This window comes from Prionailurus viverrinus, chromosome A2 (genome assembly GCF_022837055.1).
Source record: "Prionailurus viverrinus isolate Anna chromosome A2, UM_Priviv_1.0, whole genome shotgun sequence".
Taxonomy (NCBI): domain Eukaryota; kingdom Metazoa; phylum Chordata; class Mammalia; order Carnivora; family Felidae; genus Prionailurus; species Prionailurus viverrinus.
Genome location: NC_062562.1, coordinates 29362229 through 29383779, shown reverse-complemented (window position 1 = coordinate 29383779; position 21551 = coordinate 29362229). Strand labels below are relative to the sequence as shown.

Here is a 21551-nt window from a genome sequence, read left to right as displayed (position 1 = left end):
AGCATCTCTGTCTTTGGCCGATGTGGTACCTGAGGCTCAGAGAGACGAAGTAATTTGCCGAAGGTCACACAGCTCGTAAGTCATAGAGCTGGGATTTGAACCCACACCCGACTCCAGATTCCATGCTCTCAGATATATACCGCACCCTCTCCCCAAAAACTGAAAATAAATTCCATAACCACTTCCTGCTCTTCCTGTCTGGGGTTTCTAGTATTTAAAACCAGGAGACACAACGACAGCCTTGGGACAGGCTTTGAGAGGTTCTTGTACTCTCTCAACCCCACCCACAGACACCTGTCACCCTCTGGGTTAAGGATGCCCACCCACCACACCGAGTCCTCTTTAAGACTCTTAACTGAAACTCAAGGGTTCCATTAGGACAAACCTGTGGCCACAGGACAAAAAGACCCAAAATACAGGAAGTAACAGCGGCCTTAGTTGCTTTTCTAGACTAGCAAGCCCTCCACTAATCAGTTTCGGTTTAGCTAGTTACTTTTCTACTTTTTAAAGGGACAGAGGAGCATGCAAAATTCCCACAACAGCCACAGGATCCTAATCAGTAAATATTTGCTTGCCTTTTCTTTTTTCTTTTCTTTTCCTTTCATCTCTTTTCTTTTCATTTATTTTCTCTTCTTTCTTTTCTTGTTCTTTTCTTCCCTTTTTCTTTTTTCTTTCTTTTTCCCTTTCTTTCTTCCTGTCTCCCTTCCTTTCCTTTCCTTCCTTTCCTCTCCCTTTTGCCTACCTTTCTTCCCTCTTTTCTCTCTCCCTCTCTCTTTTCTCTTTTTCTCTCCAAAGCGGTAGCTACAGCTTGGGAAAGAGAATAGACATCACATTTTATGTTTTAGTACCTTTCTGGGTTTCCTGGTCAGCTCCGTGTGCCAGTGTATTGTATTAACTGATGGTGACACAGCACTGAGCTGTGGACAATGAAGCATCAACACCAGCCTCACTTCTGCCCTCTTCTTTCCTCCTTAGGTGAAGGCAGCTTCCAAATATGTGGATGTACCTGTGAGTATTCGAAAATTGCTTTTGTGTGTGTGTGTGTGTGTGTGTGTGTGTGTGTTTGCTTTCATGAGAAATTTAATGATGCTGTTTTCATTAGTTGCTACTAAATTGCATATTCCTGACTTGAATCACCAGAAAGAGAGAAGCCAAGAGTATTTCATGGTAAAACTTTTTTTTTAGATGAAAAGAGGGTATCGTTTCTTTCATCCAGAAGAAAGATCCTGTTTGAGAGTAAACCCAGTGGCCTTTCGTTTCATTTTCCTGGGTTTCTCTGGTACAGTTCATTCTCTATCGGCCTACTCCCCTCCCCCCCTGTAAGCACACCTTGGGAGTCTCTGTGAGCTAGAAATTTGCACAAGGGTGCCAGTATTTTTTTTAAACAAATAAATTCTGAATTTGTTCATTTTGGGGTCAATTCTGCAATTGTTTTAAGGAAATCTTACAGAACTGCTTATAATTAGTGCAGACCTCATTAATGAAGAGAGCTCTCAAAGTTCACAGATAAAGCACTTGTGGTTGCCCAAAATTTACATTTAAATTGAGGTTAAGTACTACACATGAACGCTGGAGTGTGGGATTACCTGTGATAAGTCAGGATACATTTATCGACAGACTTTGCCCTGCCTATTAGCAAAATAAAATTGGAGAGATTTAAATATATTCCAATAAAGGGGAAAAGAAAATGATTCTGTTTCTCCATTTCTAACAAAAGAGGTGTGAGTCTATTATAAAATATTAAATTTAGAGAGCTTATCTCAACAGCCACCAAGGGTCTTGTACTGAACGTTTCTCATTCTGAACGTGGTTAAGTGCCCTCCTTGTTCAAATACTTATTTGTTAAAATTTGTTTTTTTCTAAAAGGATTTATATTAACATTTAAATTCATTTCCCCAGGAAGCTAAGTGTGTAATCGTTTATTGGCTTATTTCGCAAAGGATGGCAAAATGGAAAATTGGAGTGAATCTAGCATTAGCATACATTTTGTTTGTTTAATGAGAGAATGTACAATCAATAATTATGCTTTGAATTTATATAATACTTCTCATCGAGGGACCTCAGACTCCTTCACGTAGAGAGTCTTTATAATGGAGAAGAGAAAAAGCTCACACACAACCGCAGCCAGGAGAGGCGTTAAGTAATTTATTTTTCCAAGCCCCAAAGTATAAACTTTCAGTTCACAGGGAGCGAACTACTCAAATTCTCTGGGCCTATTTCTCCACCCTTAAAAGAGAGGTAATAATACCCAAGTCACAGGTTTGCTGTGCAGATTAAATGACACACATATATGGAACTCTCAGCACTATACCTGGCACTCCCTAGACATTTGAGCAGCAGGAGCAGAGCCCCTGGGCAGGCGGATAAGGGGGTGCTCGCACTGTATTGCACAGGGGAGCAGGGAGAGAGGATGAATTTGCTGACAGCAGTCCTGACCTGCACGGGTCTGCAGCCCTAATAGAAATTGAAATTCTAGGCACCCAGCCTGAAGATCTGGTGTCTATAGGCCTCCAAGTCAAGGGGCAATCTCCCCAGCGAGGTTTAAACAGGTGCCCAGCAGGCAAGCTCCAAATACCCAGAGAAACTTGACCCGGCAATCATCGCTATCACCGGAAGTTATTGGGGAGGTCAAATTATTTTGGGGAGGGGGTCCAAAAAGTCAAACATCAGTGATTTCATGTGGTTTCCACCTAATTCCTACAGACCAGGTTTAGATTTATTGTAAAGCTAAGGGGGAAAAAAAAAGGCTCTACATCAACAAGAAAGGGAACAAAAGTGAATTAGCAGAATTTGCACCCTCTAGGGAGACAGAAGAAAATGATGCAACGTGTTCCAAACTGTGGTACATTTGCCACTGCTGATACATAACATAATAATAATTGCAATTGCAGCCAAGCCTCATAAAGCGTTCCCTGTGTGCTAAGCACTGTTCTAAGGTAAGCACTTCAAATGTTTAAAGATGAGGAAGCTGAGGCGCAGAGATGGTCATTTGCTCAGGGTCCCACCGCTGGTAAGTGGCAGAGCTGAGATTTAAACCAGTCCCCTTAAACACTATGCCATCTGCAAGATGATTTTAGTTCGTGCATAGACCGACATCTTTATTGGGATAATTGAGTAATTATTTAAGGAGTATTAGAAAAAAATGTGGTTAGCACATCAAACCCATGATTTCACCAATTGTTATGGCTCAGGACAAGGATACCCTTTAAAATCAAGTTGATTAACATCTATTTTTATAGCACATAATATCATAGCAAGAATATTGTGTTTTAGTAAATAAACAATGTTATGGAAAATAATAGCACAGAATACACAGGCGTACTGTCTGTGCATGTTTACATATGGTAAATTACAGTAATCGTGTGCTTTTCCAAACAACCCTATGGGAGGGAAATGGGATCACCCTGCTTCACAGGTGAGGAAAGTGAGGCACAGGGAGGTTAAGAGCAAGTCCAGCATCACCTGCTAGTAAATCAGGGCGTGAGGGTTTAAGTGCCAGCAGTTTGACTCCGGAAAGCCTGCTAGCCCTGCCTTCCAGGAGTCAGTTGTGTGCATGTTTTTCCAACTCTGCCTTCAGTCGGGGCACATGGGTAGCTTGAACTCAGCCAAGGAGGGAATAGTTAACACCGTGGAGATTGGCAGGCGTAACCAGTCAAGGTTTGCTGTTTTGTTCTGTTGTTTCTGTCTTCTGTTTTGAAGAGCCAGTGTCCTGGCACACCGGGGACGATCACCTATTAAATCACGTGTCCTCACCCCAGAATGTGCAGCGTTAATACTTGGCAGTGTTTGGGGAGGGGGGTGTTGTCTTTTGTTTTTTTTAAGTAGAGATTTCAGGCCCCTTGTGTCCAGAGATTCTGCTTCAATAGTTCGCGGGGAGGGGGGAGGGGTGCGGAGCCTGGAAATCTCTTTCCAAAGAGCTGATCTGGGAGAGGGCAGGTTTGGGAACCAGTGGGCTAAACCCATGAGTCTGGATCTTGGCTACATATTGGAAACACCTGGGGAGCCCTTACGAGCATTAGCGCCAGGTTGCTTGCCAAATTAAAACAATTTCTGGAGTGAGGGGTCTTGGTGATAGTATTGCCCAAAGCTCCCCAGATCCTTCTCATTTGCAGCCAGGGTTAAGAACCCTGGGTGAAATCATCTTCCGAGGTGTTTCTGGCTCTGAAGTCTCCGAGTTCATCTGTGTTGCCCTGTGAGGTTTTTGGCACATGGTTTATTGGTTTAGTTCCTTGTGGGGACTAGTAGTTAGTTACATTAGAGATTTGTCTCTTAATTATCTGCACTAATGGAGAGAAGTGCTGTTACCAGTCATTCAAAACACTGCGTAATCCCCAAAGCCTATCTCTTTGTCTTAGATGTAGTATTTGACCCTTCCGAATATACATGACAGATTTGCATTTCTAATTAGGGCTTGCTTAAGTTACTGAAAATTTGAATTTGTTTTCAAGCTCAGAAGTACCTGGTAGGGGCAAGCTATGATTAAAATGTCCTATTTTTCCTAAGCCACAGAGTGGCTTCTTCACAAATGATACCTTCCACAGGTGGAGGGAGTCAACTATACAGAGATTATTTGTTTGTTTTATACGTTTGCTAAAATCTCCATCCTTGGCCTGTCCAAGCCATATTTGAAATAAACAATGTACGAGATACTAAACACCATCATCTGAAGCTTTCCCCACTGTGTTTAGAAAGCAATATGGTATAGGGGCGCCTGGGTGGCTCAGTCAAGCGGTCTCATGGTTTGTGGGTTTGAGCCCCTCATCCGGCCCTGTGCTGACAGCTCAGAGCCAGGAGCCTGCTTCGGATTCTGTGTCTCCCTCTCTCTCTGCCCTTCCCCACACTCATGCTGTGTCTCTGTCTCTCAAAGGTGAATAAATGTTTAAAAAAAAAAAAAAGAAAGGAAAGGAAAGCAATATGGTATAAAGCCTCATTTATCTAATAGCATCAGTCATTTAGCCAAGAATATTTTCCATGTACAACTGCAAGTTAGCTTGTCTGTGAACAGTCTTTCTTTTAACCATTTTGGTTGGAAATCTACCTAGACTTCATTACACATCCTTCTCTGCCTGTGTCAACAGAAAACTGTACTTCAACCCTCCCTCAATGACAAAGGATCACCACTGTGACTGTCTTTCCCCCGTAGCCACATAGTGACCTGCTACCCACAGGGCCTCCAGAGGTATAGAGGCGGCTTACCTCTGCCCTTGATAGTCCCAGACCCCAATGGTTGCTGGGTCTACCTGTCTGGTGCTGCAGTTTGCTAAGGGCATCAGGAAAAGTGACGGCACTCTGTTATCAGCCGACCCGTTTCAAACAGTTGCCCCTTCCTGGTCCACTGAAGGAAGGGAGACAAACTTGTTGGCTTTGGATGTAAAGCTGGTGAGAAAGGAAGAAGGTGGTGGTGAGTGGAGGCCTGGGGACTGTATCATAAGAACACTGTATACATTGGCACACAGAGACTGTATCGTCTTTATTTTGATGTTGGTTTCTCTCAAGCCCCGTTTTTCTTCTTGGTTCCAAAGTAGATTCCAAAGGTGGGTAAGGCTATGAAGTGATACAATATTGTGGGGCAGGGTGGGGGAACAGAGTCATAGTGGCTCATGTTTGTATATCAATTTATGGCTTTTATGGTATCTTGACCTACATTATTTTATAACAACCCTTGAAGGTAAGTAGGAGAGCTACTATTAATCCCATTTTACAGATGGTGTAACTAAGACCCAGAGAAATTTAAATGATGTTCGCAAGTTCCAGTTGGTGGGGGAATATAATAAAAATCCAGGTAGTGTGACTAAAGAGCTCAAAAAAAAAAAAAAAAGATGTGGGGAAGGGGCTTATTCATTCACGGGTTTGTTCATTCAGCATATATTTACTAAGCACCTACTCTGTGCCAGGCATCATTCTGTGTGCTGAGGATACAATAGAAAATAGATCAAATAAAGCCCCTATATTTGTGGAGTTATGTTCTAGTGAGAGCAAACAAGCAGATATATAGTAAATGTCAGCTATTGGTACACGTGATGAAGAAAAAGAAGGGTCAAAAGGTAGAGAACCATGGAGCTTTTTAACTACCTAGGTAAGATAAACCACCCTGATTTTTTTTTTTTTGGTCAAAGTTTTTAAAACTTAAATGAAACGACCTTTGATGACAGCAAATTTTGTGGAAAGAGGAGTGGGTGAAAATAACCATCTTATAGGTTACTAACGTTGCCGGTTACTAACAGGGCTGCTGAATTGAGCTTTGAATCTTAGCTCTAAGGTGGCTGCATGAGTCCAGGAAAAGGCCATATCTGCCTCCAGGATCACCAGGGAAGAAATGGAAACAATACTAATAAGTTTCTCAAGTCCCCCAAGTGGGGGGGGTCCCCATCCCTACTGAGAATGCCCTTTGATGTGCGGCTGCCAAAGGGAGAGAAGGAGCCTAGCGAGGTGCCAGTTTAGAACTGATATGTATCACTTACATCTCATTGGAGAACCTCTATTGTTTCGTATCATAAAACTGCCACAATTATAGGACCATCACGGAACCTGCTCAATCCATTCACTGAAAATTGCTTGAAAGTGTAACAGTTGACTACTGTGGCTTTGGATTGTCCTCATTGTTTTTCAAATTAATACCTTGTCATTGTTCCAGCAGGTGTTAAGAAATGTTACTAGCATCCCAGGGGCCAAAGCATTGGCCCTTTCCTTGATAATTGTTTGCTTTGTATCATGAAAAAAAAAAAAAATACAGTCCTACTGTTTCCAAACCTTCCTCATTTTCACCCTGGAAATTACACAGAAGTGTTAACTAACTTCAATTTGCAGTGGCTGACAGTCCCGTCTTGTAGAGAAATGATACTTTGTGATCTAAGGTAAATCACAGTAATGAAAACTAATCTTGTTTAGTTATTAGCAAACATACATGTCTACTGTGGAAATTTAAGCGGTTTGTTGCAGCTCTCCTGATGACCCATATTACATTGTTTTAATAGGTTTCTTTGGACGTATCTTTGATTGCGACATCTCAAGCAGTGTGCACCCCGAGCCTCTCTTTTTTTTTTATTAGTATTTTCTCACAATAAATTATTTCTTAACTCTGGATGAACCACCTGCTTACCTTTCCAGAAAATCTAATTTATTTAAAAATCACGTCCTTCGCCCTCCTCCTCAATTTCCGCTTTTTAAAATTTGGGGGCCATAAGGCTGCGCTGGGAAGCAAAGACAGAAGAGGTTGAATGTCTCCTCTGAGTAAAGTGATTAGGAAATATTCACTACATACTCAGGTTAAAGTGTTCCTCCCCACCCACCCACCCACCCAAAAAAAAATGTGGCTTCAGTAGGAGGAGATGTACGCTAAAATATAATTTCTTTACTTAGCATTTTCTCCATTTTTTAAAGAAGAAAAAAAGATCGAGGAAGGCTGTCACCTTTCCAATGTTATATTAAGGACAGACAGTGGAAGACAGAGTCTGTTTGGGTATTCTTAAATGGGGATTTCAATCCAAAGAAAAGCCAGAGGATGTCTCTGGGTTATCCAGTGATGATTTATCTGTTATAGTATCTATAGCAGAAAAAGAAATTAATAGCTTAAAAAAATAACTGTAAAACCGTGTAATCCCAGCTCCCTTTCTTAGCCAGGTTTGATTCCTGGAAAGAGCAGGAGGCTCAAATATCAGTTCTTAGCAGTCCAGGCTGTGGATAGCTCTACAGTATATTATGAATAGCTTCAAATTCCAGCACAGGCAGTGTGGGGTGGGGTAGGGTGGGGTGGGGAGACTGAAATGCATGAGTCACCGAGGAAGTCACTGTCTGAAAATTCCATTTTCATGTTTTCCTGTTTCTTTGCAGAAACCCGGGATGGACGTGGCCGACGCCTATGTGACTTTCGTCCGTCACTCTCAGGATGTCCTCCGTGATAAGGTCAATGAGGAGATGTATATAGAAAGGTTATTTGATGTAAGTAAATGCCTTCTCCTCCTTGAAGACCAAGGAGGAGACCCTCCAAAATGTGACAAAATAAGAGACAGGAGGATAAGTCACATTTTGAGAAAATGGATTGGTCCTGATTCGAGCAGTGTCTTTCCCTTTCCCTCTGCCTTAGGCTCTTATCTGTCGTGTGTCTGTTCCGAACCCACTCTGGCGTGGCCGTGTCTCAGTCCCAATCTGTGTGATACGTAGGACGACGCACAGCCTCTCTCAGCAAGCAGCCTCGTTTCTGCACGAAGCTTGTGAGGCAGCTTTTCTGTAACTGGCAGAGACCTTTCTTGGTCATGGTCCTCCTCGCAATCTGGCCTTGCTTTAGGGATGTGATGTCGTCGGGGAGGCTGACACGGGCTCCCTCTCCTGGGGGTGGTGCCTCCCTGACCCCAGCCGTGGCTTGCAGATGTACAGTACGTGGTGCATTGTTACCCTTCCAAGAGAACTCCGTTTCTGGAAGCCTGGAAATGCTTCGTTAGCCCTGGCTTTGGGCAAACTCTTGTACTAGACTTGTTCAGTCAGTGTGGTTTTAAACCGGGGCGCCCCCTGCCCACCCACCCACTTGAAGAAGCGGCTATACAAAGAGCAGGTATATCAGGCTGCCCGACCCAGACCGAACTGGAGAAAATGCAGATTTCTGAGGATTAATAGCTATCAAGCAGTCTTATTTCCATTGTGACTACATCTGCACTTCCAAAGCAAGCCACTGAGGCAAAAAGAAGGGGGGAAAAAAAAAGGAATCTGCTTTGGTCTCAAACTGCCTGCCTCTTTCAGGCCAAAGCAGATGGGGCTGCCTAATTTAGCCAGATATTTTGCTTCAAGTTTCCACTGAATTTGCCAGTGTAGACCCGGCCAGAGTGCATGGAAGCTGACGTACTTGTCTCCGTGTGGCTCTAATTGTGCAGCCTACTTCTGTCTCGTGAAGCGTGAGCTCCTTCTGTCCAGGTTTTCGTATATTTTTAGTGCCAGCCCGAACATTAATGTTTTGGTCTACTATGGAATCCGTGTTTCTATATTTTTTCTGTGATTGTGTTCAGCAATTTACATTGAGTTTGTGCGTGTGTGTGCGCGCGTGTTTTTGTTCCATAGCTAAGTGAGCTCATTGTTGGCAGTGCTCAGGATTCTCCAGCTTCTGACTTTTATATGCTTTGTCTTCCAGCTCATTTGCTTTCCTCGTGTGTTGAAAAGGCTCCTTCCTTTTTTTCTTTTCCAATCATCCCCTCTCTGTGCTCAATATCGCTCTTTCCTCTGCATCACCTTTCCTCGAGAAAAACCTTTCTTACTTTTTAATTCCCACCCGTCCTCTCTCTCAGATTAAAATGGAACTTATCTCTCATGTCAAATGTTTTATCACATTATATCAAGTGGCATGAATTAGAATCAAATAATCTTCCTGTGTACATCTTCTAGCATGACCCACATCCACTGAGAATGCCTCATACATACATAAAACTCACCAGCGGGTTCTCTCCCTTCTCTGCATGTGTGCCTTTACGAAAGTACTGAGCCTAGAATGCCCAGGGCACAATCACCCATCCAATAGGCATTGAAAACAGAGACAGGCAGCAGCCTCAGATGGCAGTTAGGAGTGCGGACAGTCTGCCCATCTCCACCGAATTAAATTCCAAACCGCAAATTTTCAAGAAGCCTGTGGATTGTTCTTTTCAATGCCTAGGTTGCCTTTTTTGTTTTGTTTTGTTTTCCTTTGATCGGTATCTTCTGATTCTCAGTTTTGTGTGGCCCTCGCGTGCGTGTGCGTGTGCGTTCCTGTGCGAGCGTGTGTGCGAATAACCTTGTGCTCTCTAACACTTTAAAACATCTCGTACTGAATTTGATGTTTGATCTGCAGCTTAGCCTGTCGCTTCCTCACAGATAAGCCACCTCTTCTTTTTTTTTTTTTTTTTTATTAAAATGACAAGGGGCACAAAAAATTTTAAGGTAGCCTTGTTGAAGGCAACAAGACAAATTGTCCTTTTCTGTGGCTTTTTTTTTTTTTTTAAGGAGAGTGCAACTGAATTGTTATTCGAAAATAAGAGTGGAGCCTTGGCTGACACAGATGGGAAAGCTAGACTTGTCCGGCCATTGTAGAACACAGTCAGATTCAAGCCCTCTGGCTTTTAGTGTGAATTAATAATGAAAAGACACATTTACTAAGAATATGCTGCTCAGAAAGTAAATTATGCTTAGGGTCGTTCAAAAACTCGCAAGTATTTCTAGCCCCTTGTCGAATTACACTGACCTGTGTAAGACGGCCTCCTTAATTCTGTGAGAATCCTCACAATGTAGTCTCATAGTGTGCTAATCATGTTTCCTGAGGGAGTCTTAGTTTCACTCCCCAGAGTATCTGATTTTAGAGACTTCACCATTACAATCATTCGCTGAACCTCACTCCCACCCCTGTGGGAAAAATTTTTTTTTTTCAATAGCTTATTTGGAGCTAATAAATCTCTTGCCTTTTACTTTCTTACTTTCCAAATAACCTGCTCCCCTAATTTACAGAATATCGGTGCTAAGCAACCTAACTGATGTAGTGCAAAAAAAGTTATTGAATCTGTCATGGATTTAAAACAGTTGTCATTTGAAAAACCCAGAGCTTCTCAAAAAGCTTCATTACCATGCAGTCTCGGTAATTTAATTCAGTACTTACTGTTTTTCTATAATCTAGCAGCAAAACATCAGATTACCAACATGTTTGATTATTTTCGGCTTCTGTTTCCTCAAGCATGGTGTTTATGTCTTTGCATCTACGCTCTGCAAGGCTCTCGTGTCCACTGAGCTAAACAAGGGGAAGCAAATGTTAAGGCAGGAGGGTCTCTGAAACCGACCACCCTCAATTTCTTGCCACAGTGAACTTGTTCTTTAAACTCTGTTCCTTACTGATGGTGGTCCTGGGGCAGGTTTCTAAACAATTGGCAGAAATCTATGGAGAAAAACTTGTTGATCTGAGAGGTGGCTCTTCCAAATTGTTGCATTTTGATAAATGGCAGAAATGAATAATAGGAAATTAGCATTTTGGACGAGGAAAAAAATATAGATCTCCGAGATTGTTTGCTGTTTGGGGGTTGTTGATTCTGACTGTGGTGTCATTCTCTGGTTTTTAGTTCCTGCTGGCATCTGTCATTCAGAGGCATGTCTCAGAGCTCCTGTTGTGCTCTCAGCTGTGTTTCAAAGTCTCTGTTTTATTTACCTGAAAAGTCCTTTAAGTTCTTGCTATTTAGTTTTGTGACGCGGTTTTTTTGTTGTTGTTTTGATGTTTTGGTTTTGCCTTTCTGAATGTGCCTTGTAGAAAAGGCTGGATGGCATTAGTGTGTGTTTGCATCTGAGAATATTTGGACTAATAGTGGGTCATTTAATGAGTGCATCTTCCGTTTTAACCGGGCTCCCTCGGATCTAGCTTTCTCTCTGCCTTGTCATTGTACTTTTGGCTGGAATTGGGTGCTTGTGGGAGATTATCGGCATAGCATTTGGGGCTCTATATTTAATGTTCTGCATTTTTATCTATTTTATTATGTAACTTAAGAACAGTGTTCCAAATTCTTCTTCACCAACATTTTTTTTTAAACAGGCATTCTCTAGGCTTATTGAAGCGATACATCAGACATAACGTTGCCTAACCAGGTTTTCTAATGCAGTGAAAGCTTCCCTGTCTATTAGTAATTGATTGGCACTGTCCAGATTCTGTTAAATACTATCAACTTTTTTAGTCATGCACCTAAGAAAAAAACTAACCAGTCCAAAATTAAGTACTGTTTGGGGCGTCGGGGTGGCTCAGTCAGTTAGGCGTCTGACTCCAGCTCAGGTCATGATCTCATGGCTCATGGGTTTGATCCCCGCATCGGGCTCTGCGCTGACAGCTCAGAGACTGGAGCCTGCTTCGGATTTTGTGTCTCCTCTCTCTCTCTGCCCCTCCCCTGCTCACACTCTCTCTCTCTCTCTCTTTCTGTCTCTCTCTCTCTCTCAAAAATAAATAAGCTTTAAGAAATTAAAATAAACAAATCAAGGACTGATTGGAAAAGAATCCTCATGCAGCCTCCCTTACTGTTTCAGATGTACAACTATACATTTCATCTGCATTTTTGTAATTTTCCTAAAAGTAGGACATATGATTTTAAACTGGTTTCAGTTGCTGCAAAATAACAGTTTAAAATATTTCAAAACAAAAGATTGGGCGATTTAAAGCAAGAGAATATTCCAATACGTAAAACAGCAATGAATTTAAATTATATTAAAGATGCTGAATTTTTAAAGGAGAATCAGATTGCTGTCAGACTCCAATGGAAGCTTGGCCTCCTGGAAAATTATTGCTGACTTTTAAAGAAAATATAAAACATAGATACGAAATAATCTCCATATTCCCAAAGCAGCTGCTGAGGAGAAACGCACAAACCCAAGAAATAGCTTGAAGACAGTGATTTAAAGCTTGAGTGTCCATAAATCATGCAGATGGCTCCCCCCCGACCCCCCCACTTGGGTGATTAATTCAATATCTTCCCCCAAAACAAAAACATGCTTTTTGAAATTAGAGATCAGATCATCAGGAGAAGCACCTAAGATTTCAAGGTCTAAACGAAAATTAATTTATTTTCTTTCCTCCTTGTACTTCTTGAAGACACAGACTGAGAAGAAAATCGGGATTAAAAGAGATGTGCTTAGGGTGAATTCATCTGCTTAAACCTCACAGGCTCGGAGATGAGTGATTAAAAAACCATCTCGAACTTGGAAGGCATCCACGTTGGTGGTAATGCCCGATCCGCACTGGCGTTCCTCAGGCCCCCGTGCCATTGTGAACCAGGCCCGGTGAACATTTGACTGGGGATGATACATGGATTATATAGGTCAATTATACACTTAATCTGCCTTCTGGAGGATTAAGTATTTGCAGATTGACTCTGCTTTTGGCTTCTCTCTGGCAGTTATCAGATCAGGAAAGGGCCCCTTACCAAACCCGCCTCGTGAGCACTTAATCAGGCAGCGAGGTCAGGATCGGATGGGGCCGCTGCTCTGTGCCCTTTGCCTTGCACAGATTTTAATTTGCTGTTCCATTATCAAATTGGATATTTGTCCACTCTCTGTGTCAGCACAATAATTGAGTGCGAATATTTCCCATTAAAGGGGTAATTTGCAAAATGAAACCTTTGCCTATTAAAACGCATTTGCTATATTTACATAGGAAACCACAGATAACCTTATTTCCATAACCTTATTAAATTACACAAGCACTATGTTTGTGAACAGATATCAATCCAACTAGGAGTCATCCTGCTCGAGGAAGTAAGGGCTGAATAGACTCTAAGGAAGCATTATGTTATTCTGTTAGGTATGTAAGGTGTATCACCGGCTGTCCAGGTGAGGGAAACGTACTTCCAAAGGTACAGCATGGGGAGCGGCAAGGCATATGGCGTCTGGGCACTGAGATAGTGGGTTCTCTCCTCCACAAGCAGTAAGCAGGTTTGACTGCCCCGAATAGGAGCTACCGTGTAGTGATCATGGGCCGTGATGCGGAGCCTTCAGACTTCACCCCTGATCCTCACAAGCTGGGTGACCTTCAGTAAGGTATTTAATCTCTCAGAGCTCCAGCCGATTCATCTATGTAACAGAGATGAAAGTAAGCAGAACCTTCTCGCGGAGTTGTTATGGGGGTGAAATGCCGTGTACAGCTGCAAGCGTCGGGCCCTGGGCGAGCATTTGGTAAGTGTTAGCCGCCACCACCACCATCATCGTCACGTCCACATCACCATTGTCATCACTGAAATGGAACCGCTTTTCCCAGATCTCTTCTTGTCTTGTCGAACAACACTCCGTATCCGTCGAAAGATGTTACCCCCAAACTTGCTTAGATTGCTTGATATACAGCAGCCCGGTACCATTCTACTTTGGGTAAACATAGTTCTGAAACCGGCAGAACAATGGAAGTCGGGACTGGGGCTTTGAAGTGAGCCAGGCAGGAGTAGGAATCCTGGTTTTGCCGTGGCTGAGCTAGCTTCAGGTGACTTCGTTAGCTGCTTTGGGCCTCAGTTTCCCCATCTGTAACGAAACTGACTTCTTACAGTAGTTGTGAGGACAAAATAACGTAATAGCTATGGACTGGCCTAGTCAGACATTCAAGAAGCCTTTTATCATCAGCATTATCATCTCATAGAATTCTTGGTTCTTTTAAGTGATTTTAAAATGACTGAGCCCTACCCCCTAAACAAAACCATACTGCGTTGGCATATTAATCAGATTTGACCTTCTGAACATGAAGAGTTTTTTTTTTTTTTAGAGCATGGAGGAATGACTAATCCCTTTTATTGTTACAGATGCAATAAATGTGCATCGGAGACTTTTAGAAAATACAGCTAAGCAAAAATAAGAAAACGCTGTGTCCCCCGCACCCAGAGATCATTACTTGAGTGTTTATTCTTTGGGATCTTTCTCGAGGTGCTTATATACATTATGGTTTTGTTGTTGTTTTTTTTTAGCAAAATAAGTAGGCAAAAATTGCTCTATAAATGTTCTTCTAATGCACTGTACATATTCAGAATCCCCCTCCTGTCCCCAAAATATTCTTGACATCTGGTTTGTGCAAACCAGGATCGGATACAGGGCTACATATCACATCTGGTGGTGATGCACTTTAAACTCCTTTTTATCCGCACTGGCCCTTTTCTCGTGGCCCTGACTTGTTAAAGGGACCGCCCTGCCAATTGTTCTGCAGACTGGAGGAGTTTATTACTAGCTAAACATAGAACTGATTTAAGGAGGAAAAAAAAAATCTAGCTGAATTCAACCAAGTATTTCTTTTAGACATAAATTAGTATCTCAGCATAATTCAACCAAGGATTTTTAAAGCTGTTCTTTGTATAAGGAGAGTTTTTGAAGCTGGTTCTGAAAAACAAAAACAAAAGCAGTTAAACAGCAAGAAATCGTCAGAGGCCTGGATTCAAGTTGGCTATGTGAGGAGCTACAGGGATTTTATTTGATGTATGAAGGCAGAGATACGTGAGCGGGGTGGTAAATCCAGGTCCATGGTCCAGTATTTTTTGTGTCCCTGTGACTTCTTCGGTGCAATCCTGGACCAGTAACTGACATGCGTGCCTCCAGACCCTGAGGAACGTTCCCTCGTTAATTCTGCTAGGATTTTCCCTGAGGTTATCAATCTGAAATTAAGCCGTCCAAATCAGTCAGAGGCTGAGCTTTCAATACTCTTCAGATCAAATTTTAATTGAACTGTGGCCTTGTCCTTGTCATCCTCAATTATGAGGCTAAAGAGCATATAGTCCAGTCTATAAGGACATCCTTTAGAATCTGTGTGATGATATATATTGGAAAGAAAAACAAATCTGAAATGTACTAGGAAAAGCAGTCAGGAAAGGAGAAACAATTGTTTTTTTTTTCCACCTGATTTTGAACCCCAAAATAAATTCTTGACAATGCAGCCTTGTCCTGAGCCTTGCAGCAGAGCTACAGAGAAGAGTCCCTTCCCACAAAGATTATGGAAACTGGACACAGAGTCAGAGAGAAATGAGGAGTAGAGGGCCTATTCCTCTCACCTTGATTTGCAACATTATTATATTACCATCCGTGCGCGCGCACACACACACACACACACACACACACACACACACACACGAACGATCAGGATTTAAGATCGTGGACGTGAACCTCAGACCCAAGAGCCTCACAGTGGGAACTCTAAAACACTCCAAGTTCATCTTCATGACTTTACTCCTCCAGTGCCCCTCAAAGACCCAATGTCTTCTAGATTTTCCTACTTCCCACCATCCAAATGTGCCTCTGACAGATTTGCTATTTCTTCCTCTGTTCCGGTAAAGAGTTAGTGCTCCCTTTGTTGGGATATTTGCAATTTTAACAAACTATTTAGCCAAAAGAAGAAGGCACTAACAATAGAAATTTTAACCTTTGAGACGACAGGAAGCAAGCTCTATTAGGGTGGAAGGGGGTGGACAGAAGAATGTTTTGAGGGCTCTGATGCCCTCTTGCCATGACTCTCCTACTCAAGTATGAATCGTCTCTTGCCGCATGGCCTTCAGCATAACAAGTAAATGATAACAATTAATTATTTTTCTTTTGGAGTCTTAGATATAGAAACACATTTCCATTCCACATGGACATAGGAATGCGTCTCGCCATGCCTGGGTGGAGGGTTTCAGCGGCCCTGCATGCAGAAAAGATAAAGGGGCATTAATAGATTTGGATTATTTGGATTAATTGTGTCAAATGGATTATTACTATCCAAAAGTAATTGCTTATGCTTTTGTTAGCATCATCCTTACAGATTTATATTTCAGTGCAGGTCTTCAAGGAGTTCTTTTCTAATCTAGCTGCTTCCTGAAGCCATTCATAGAAATAGGTCTCATTTACTTTTCGGCAAACCTTATATAAAACCAGTCTTGAATTTTCCCTGGAGCTTGTGTTCAGGGAAGAGTTTTGCTAAGTGTCTTTATCAGAACAGCTTTCTGTGTTCCAGGAGACATTTGGTGAATACAGTTAATTTGTTTTCTTTTCCAGAGAAGAATGTTCCCATAATCATTCTAAGAAGCCAGGCTGATTGCTCTGTTATATTAAGGTCATGGTATCCTTGCTAACATGACCCACACAATACTTTTGTGTCTTAGAAACGGGGCTTTTTTTTTTCTTATGGCAGACTTATGGCATGGAGGCAGTAAGCGACAGACTCTTACACACACCACACATGTGCGCTCATGCGGGCACACACACACACACACACACACACACACAAACACACAGAGTAGCCAAGGCACATTTTGTGGAACAAATATTATCACACTGCGTTGTAAGATACGAGATGTACTAAATCCTTAAATACTTCCCATTAATTAACCAACGATTTTTCTCCCTGCCGGGCTCTGAAAAGGCTACTATCAAAAGATTTCACTGTCTCTTTATACCCAGAGTCCTAGTCACTTGCTCTAATACTTTTTTTTAATGAATGAATTTAAAATGTCCTCTAGTGCTGTTCATGGACCGTCAACGTTAGCCTCACCTGCGAGTTTGTAAGAGGTGCAGAATCGCAGTCCTAACCCCAGCCCAGATGAATCTGAATCTGCATTTTAGCAAGATCCTCTGTTGATTCAAATGCACGTTAAAGTTTGAGAAGTACTGGGGAAGGTCAGTGACTTCCTACCTTATTTTCTCACAACTCACAGTAAGAAACATTTCAGCCCAGTACCTGAACACACACAGAGAGAGAGAGAGAACAAAAGTTCATGCAACAATATTGACCCTCTATGTGATACAGTCTGATATTTTCTATTCCATCTTTCAGAATGGGTGGTGGGAACCAATAAACTGATTTTATCACATACTAATAGGTCACAACCCTCAGTTTTAGAAACATACCTGGAACCAAGTTGTCCCCCGTGGCACTAGTGGCACTTGGAGGCAAGTGACTGTATGTTGCTAGATGCTAGTCTGTCTCCTGAGGAATGTTGAGCAACATCCCAGCTTCCACCCACTAGATGCCAGTAGCAACCCCCTCTCAGTTGTAGTGACCAAAAATGTCTCCAGACATGGCCAAATGTGTCCTTGCGGGGAGTGGGGAAGGGAATCACCCCCGTTTGAGAGCCACCGATCTGGACGAACCAGAAAAGGAGTTGGTACGCAGTGCGTGCAGGGAGCCCTTGCTTTCTTTATGTCAGATGTCCCCCAGCTGCCGCCACCACATACACGGTGAATATGTTATAGTAACAACAACCAAGAGTCCATTTGTCAACCCCGGGAGTTTGCTTGGGAGCTGTGCCAGTCCCAGAAGTAGATTATGTTTGGGGGGCTTCATGCATCTACAGGAAAAGCTGTGAGCCATCTACAACTCCTCACCCTCCTACTGTCTCCCCCAGAATAGTCCACTCAGAGCTGGCAGAAGGATCTGGAGCAGTGTGTTAGATCAGCAGTACAGATTCCCGCTTTGGCCTCCCTAATTGCTTTTCTTCTTATAATTCCACCCAGACCTTGGTTTAAAAAAAAAAAAAGTCATTGCTTCTACCAGGTGGCTACAAGTTATCTCTGTGTGTCCAAAAACCTGAAAAGAAGGCTCAACTTGAATACTTCATTCATTCCAAATTCCCAATTGAGAAGAGAACAGTTAATAGGCTCTTGTTCTTCTGTTAAACTCTTGCCAAGTGAATAAAAATCCAGTTAATAGAGTGTAGTGATTCGCCTCCTCTATGAATATCCCCGTATCAGAAGGCTTACAACGCCAGTATCACTTGCTATGTTGGGTTCCCTTGACTGCATTTGGCAAAAGTTTTTACTCCAACCATCCATACATACTGGTACAACTCCAGTTACACCAACAATCCTCCAGGGCTTGCCAGGGTGAGAGGATGAGGGTGTTGTTAATTCCCGGACCTGCATGCCAACCAGGATATAAAAGCCCCTCTCATTTTTGGTGTAAAAAGAAATTTTTTAAGAACAAGTAATATGTAGGGGTTCCTGGGTGGCTCAGTCGGTTAAGCGCCTGACTTCGGCTTGGGTCATGATGTCACAGTTCATCGGTTTGAGCCCCGCGTCGGGCTCTGTGCTGACAGCTCAGAGCCTGGAGCCTGGTTCAAATTATCTCTCCCTCTCTCTGCCCCTTCCCTGCTCAAAAATAAATAAATGTTAAAAAAAAATTTTTTTTAATGTAAAGTAAGGTAAGTTCATGAGTTTTTTAATGAAATTCTCTAAATCACTTTTTAAGGAAGATAATTATCACTCCTTTTTGCTCACAAAATTCATTATTTGGTCTAGGAAACTATCCTATGAAATAGAAAAAAATCCAGTTATTAAGTACCCCACTAGTTTTGGGGAGCACTAAGTCAATGTCCCACTCATCCACAGGTGATTTTGCCCCACAGGGAGCATTCGGCATTTTCTGGAAATTTTTTTTTTTTTAATTTTTTTTTTTTAACGTTTATTTATTTTTGAGACAGAGAGAGACAGAGATGAACGGGGGAGGGTCAGAGAGAGGGAGACACAGAATCTGAAACAGGCTCCGGGCTCTGAGCTGTCAGCACAGAGCCCGACGCGGGACTCGAACTCACGGACCGCGAGATCGTGACCTGGCTGAAGTCGGACGCTTAACCGACTGCGCCACCCAGGCGCCCCCATTTTCTGGAAATGTTTTGCTCTCACAAATGGGAAAGTGCTTTTAGCATCTAGTGGGGAGAGATCAGGGGTGCTTCTAAACATCCTGCAACACACAGGACAGCCCCCCACAACACAGAAGTATCCAGCTCAAAATGCTAGTAGTGTGGAGGTTAAGAAGACCTTCTCTAGGTGATACGTCCACCTACACAAATCCTGTGTCTTTAATGATATGGGCTGTTTGAGTTTAAATTTTGGCATACATGAGCAATATCACCTTTTCAAGGATACTTGGCAAACATCTCAGAAACTAGTCTCAAAAATCCTTTTCACAAAGTCACCTGGCTGACTCAGTCGGAAAAGCATGAGACCCTTGATCTTGGGGTCATGAGTTGGAGCCCCACGTTAAGTATAGAGATTACTAAAAATAAATAAACTTAAAAAAAAAATCCTGGGGCCCCTGGCTGACTCAGTAGAGAGAGCAACTCCTCATCTCCAGATCACGAATTCGAGGCCCATGTTGGGCGTGGAGCCTACTGAACATTGAAAAAGAATGAAAGGGGCGCCTGGGTGGCGCAGTCGGTTGAGCGTCCGACTTCAGCCAGGTCACGATCTCGCAGTCCGTGAGTTCGAGCCCCGCGTCGGGCTCTGGGCTGATGGCTCAGAGCCTGGAGCCTGTTTCCGATTCTGTGTCTCCCTCTCTCTCTGCCCCTCCCCCGCTCATGCTCTGTCTCTCTCTGTCCCAAAAAAAATAAATAAACGTTGAAAAAAAAATTTAAAAAAAAGAAAAAGAATGAAAAATTTTTAAAAAATCCTTTTGATAAGATTCAACCAAGGATCTAAACAATAAAAGTCAAGGAATCCTTAACATCTACCTTTCTTGGCTCGAACTTAACATTCATCCATGTATAGTTGCGAGGGAGCTTCCATGCTTCCACAAAAAGTCCAATCTTGTCAGTTAAATGAACCAGGACAGCTTTCTTCTGCTGGAAGGTGTCCCTTGAAGTTTTTATGGGACGGGCTCTTTTACATCAAGCAGACCTTAAGAGCATAGGCTTTGTAATGAGACATGCCCAAGTTCCATGCCTGGGTCTGCCACTTACTAGCTGTGTGACTTTGGGTAACTTAACCTTAGTGAGCCTCAATTTCCTCTGTAAAACCAGAGATAAAAACAGTATCTAACTCTTTCGATTAGGAGGACTGAATGAGGCAATGCCTACAGGCAGAAACCACTCAGCATAAATCAGTCTCAGTGCACAGAATTTACTCCACATATGTCTCTCCTTGCTGTTACCTCCATCGGTAGTGGTGCCGGTATAGAAACAATACACAGCCTTGCCTAATGCTAAGGTAGGGGCTTTGTAGCAGAAAGGTAGTGATACATTCCATGCCAACAGGAACATTGAAAGTCAGGGGTGAAAAGGTCCAAGAATGTGACAGCAAATAACAAAGAGCCCTGTCGTGCTGCAGGATCCCTCAAGAAAATCTCTTCCAACGTAGAGCAAGATCCCAGTGGGATGGGACCTCAGAGGAGACAGCACTGGGCTGGATCTAGAAGCCTAAGTCTTGGGAAAGAGAAAGGGAGAGGATTCTGTGCTCAGGCACAAGGAAGGAGACAGTGTCTCATTCTCTGGAACGTTCCTGGCTCACCCACATCTTCTCTTCATTAGCCTTAGAGCTTCTTTTTAAAGAAGCACATTCGAATTTAGACAAAGGATGGCTTCATCCAGGTTATGAGGACTCCAGTCTAGGCATCTGGATATTTCCTCTGTAGGCATTAGCCGCTCCATAACCTTAAAAGCTAAATTATTTTTATATTAATGTGGGTTTTTTTTTTGATATATGCTTCTTAACCTGGGATATACATGAGAATTATGTAATTTTTAAAAAATGTACTCATCTCAGCTGTATACCAAAAATTCTGAGTCAGTAGATCAAAGATAAGGCTCAGGCATCTGGGGTTTTTTCTTTGTTTTTTTAAGTCCAAGGATTTAATCTGATCAAGAACCATTGATTTAGAGCCATGAATCTCCACTGTGGATGACTTTGTCACCCAGGGTATATTCGGAAATGTCTGGAGACACTTTTGATGGTCACAACTTGAGCGAGAAATGGATGTCACTGACATGTAATGAATAAATGGTAAACATTTACAAGGAATTATCTGGCCTCAAATGTTGATAGTGGAAAGCTTGGTGAATCCTGATTTACGAGATAAAAGATACTGAAAGACATGTTCGTTTCTATTTCTATCAATACCTTTTCTACTTTGTATCCTACAAAACGACTTCATAACCTTTAAAAAATTTTTTTCTATAGCAACTGTACAAAGAGGTAGGTCAAGGTACTATTATTTCCATTTTTAAAACACGAACCTACGGTTCTGAAGGAACTTGCCCAGGACCTCAAGATTCCAGGGGCCCCAACTCCTGAAACTATGATTTTTTTTTCCATCTCCACCTCTGAGAGCAGTGATTGCGTCTGTCGGTGGCATACGTGAGCCC

At 42.4% G+C, this 21551-nt stretch overlaps 1 protein-coding gene across 13 annotated transcripts in view; it reads left to right on the top strand.

Moving 5' to 3' along the window:
• The window catches only part of CADPS (calcium dependent secretion activator), a 483782-nt gene that overhangs the window by 435547 nt on the left and 26684 nt on the right, over positions 1-21551 (top strand). For all 13 annotated transcript variants that reach the window (XM_047847306.1, XM_047847316.1, XM_047847337.1 and 10 more), the window contains 2 exons: positions 976-1008; positions 7831-7938. In XM_047847306.1, coding sequence (XP_047703262.1) covers positions 976-1008; positions 7831-7938 — 141 coding nt within the window. The remainder of the gene's footprint in view (positions 1-975; positions 1009-7830; positions 7939-21551) is intronic.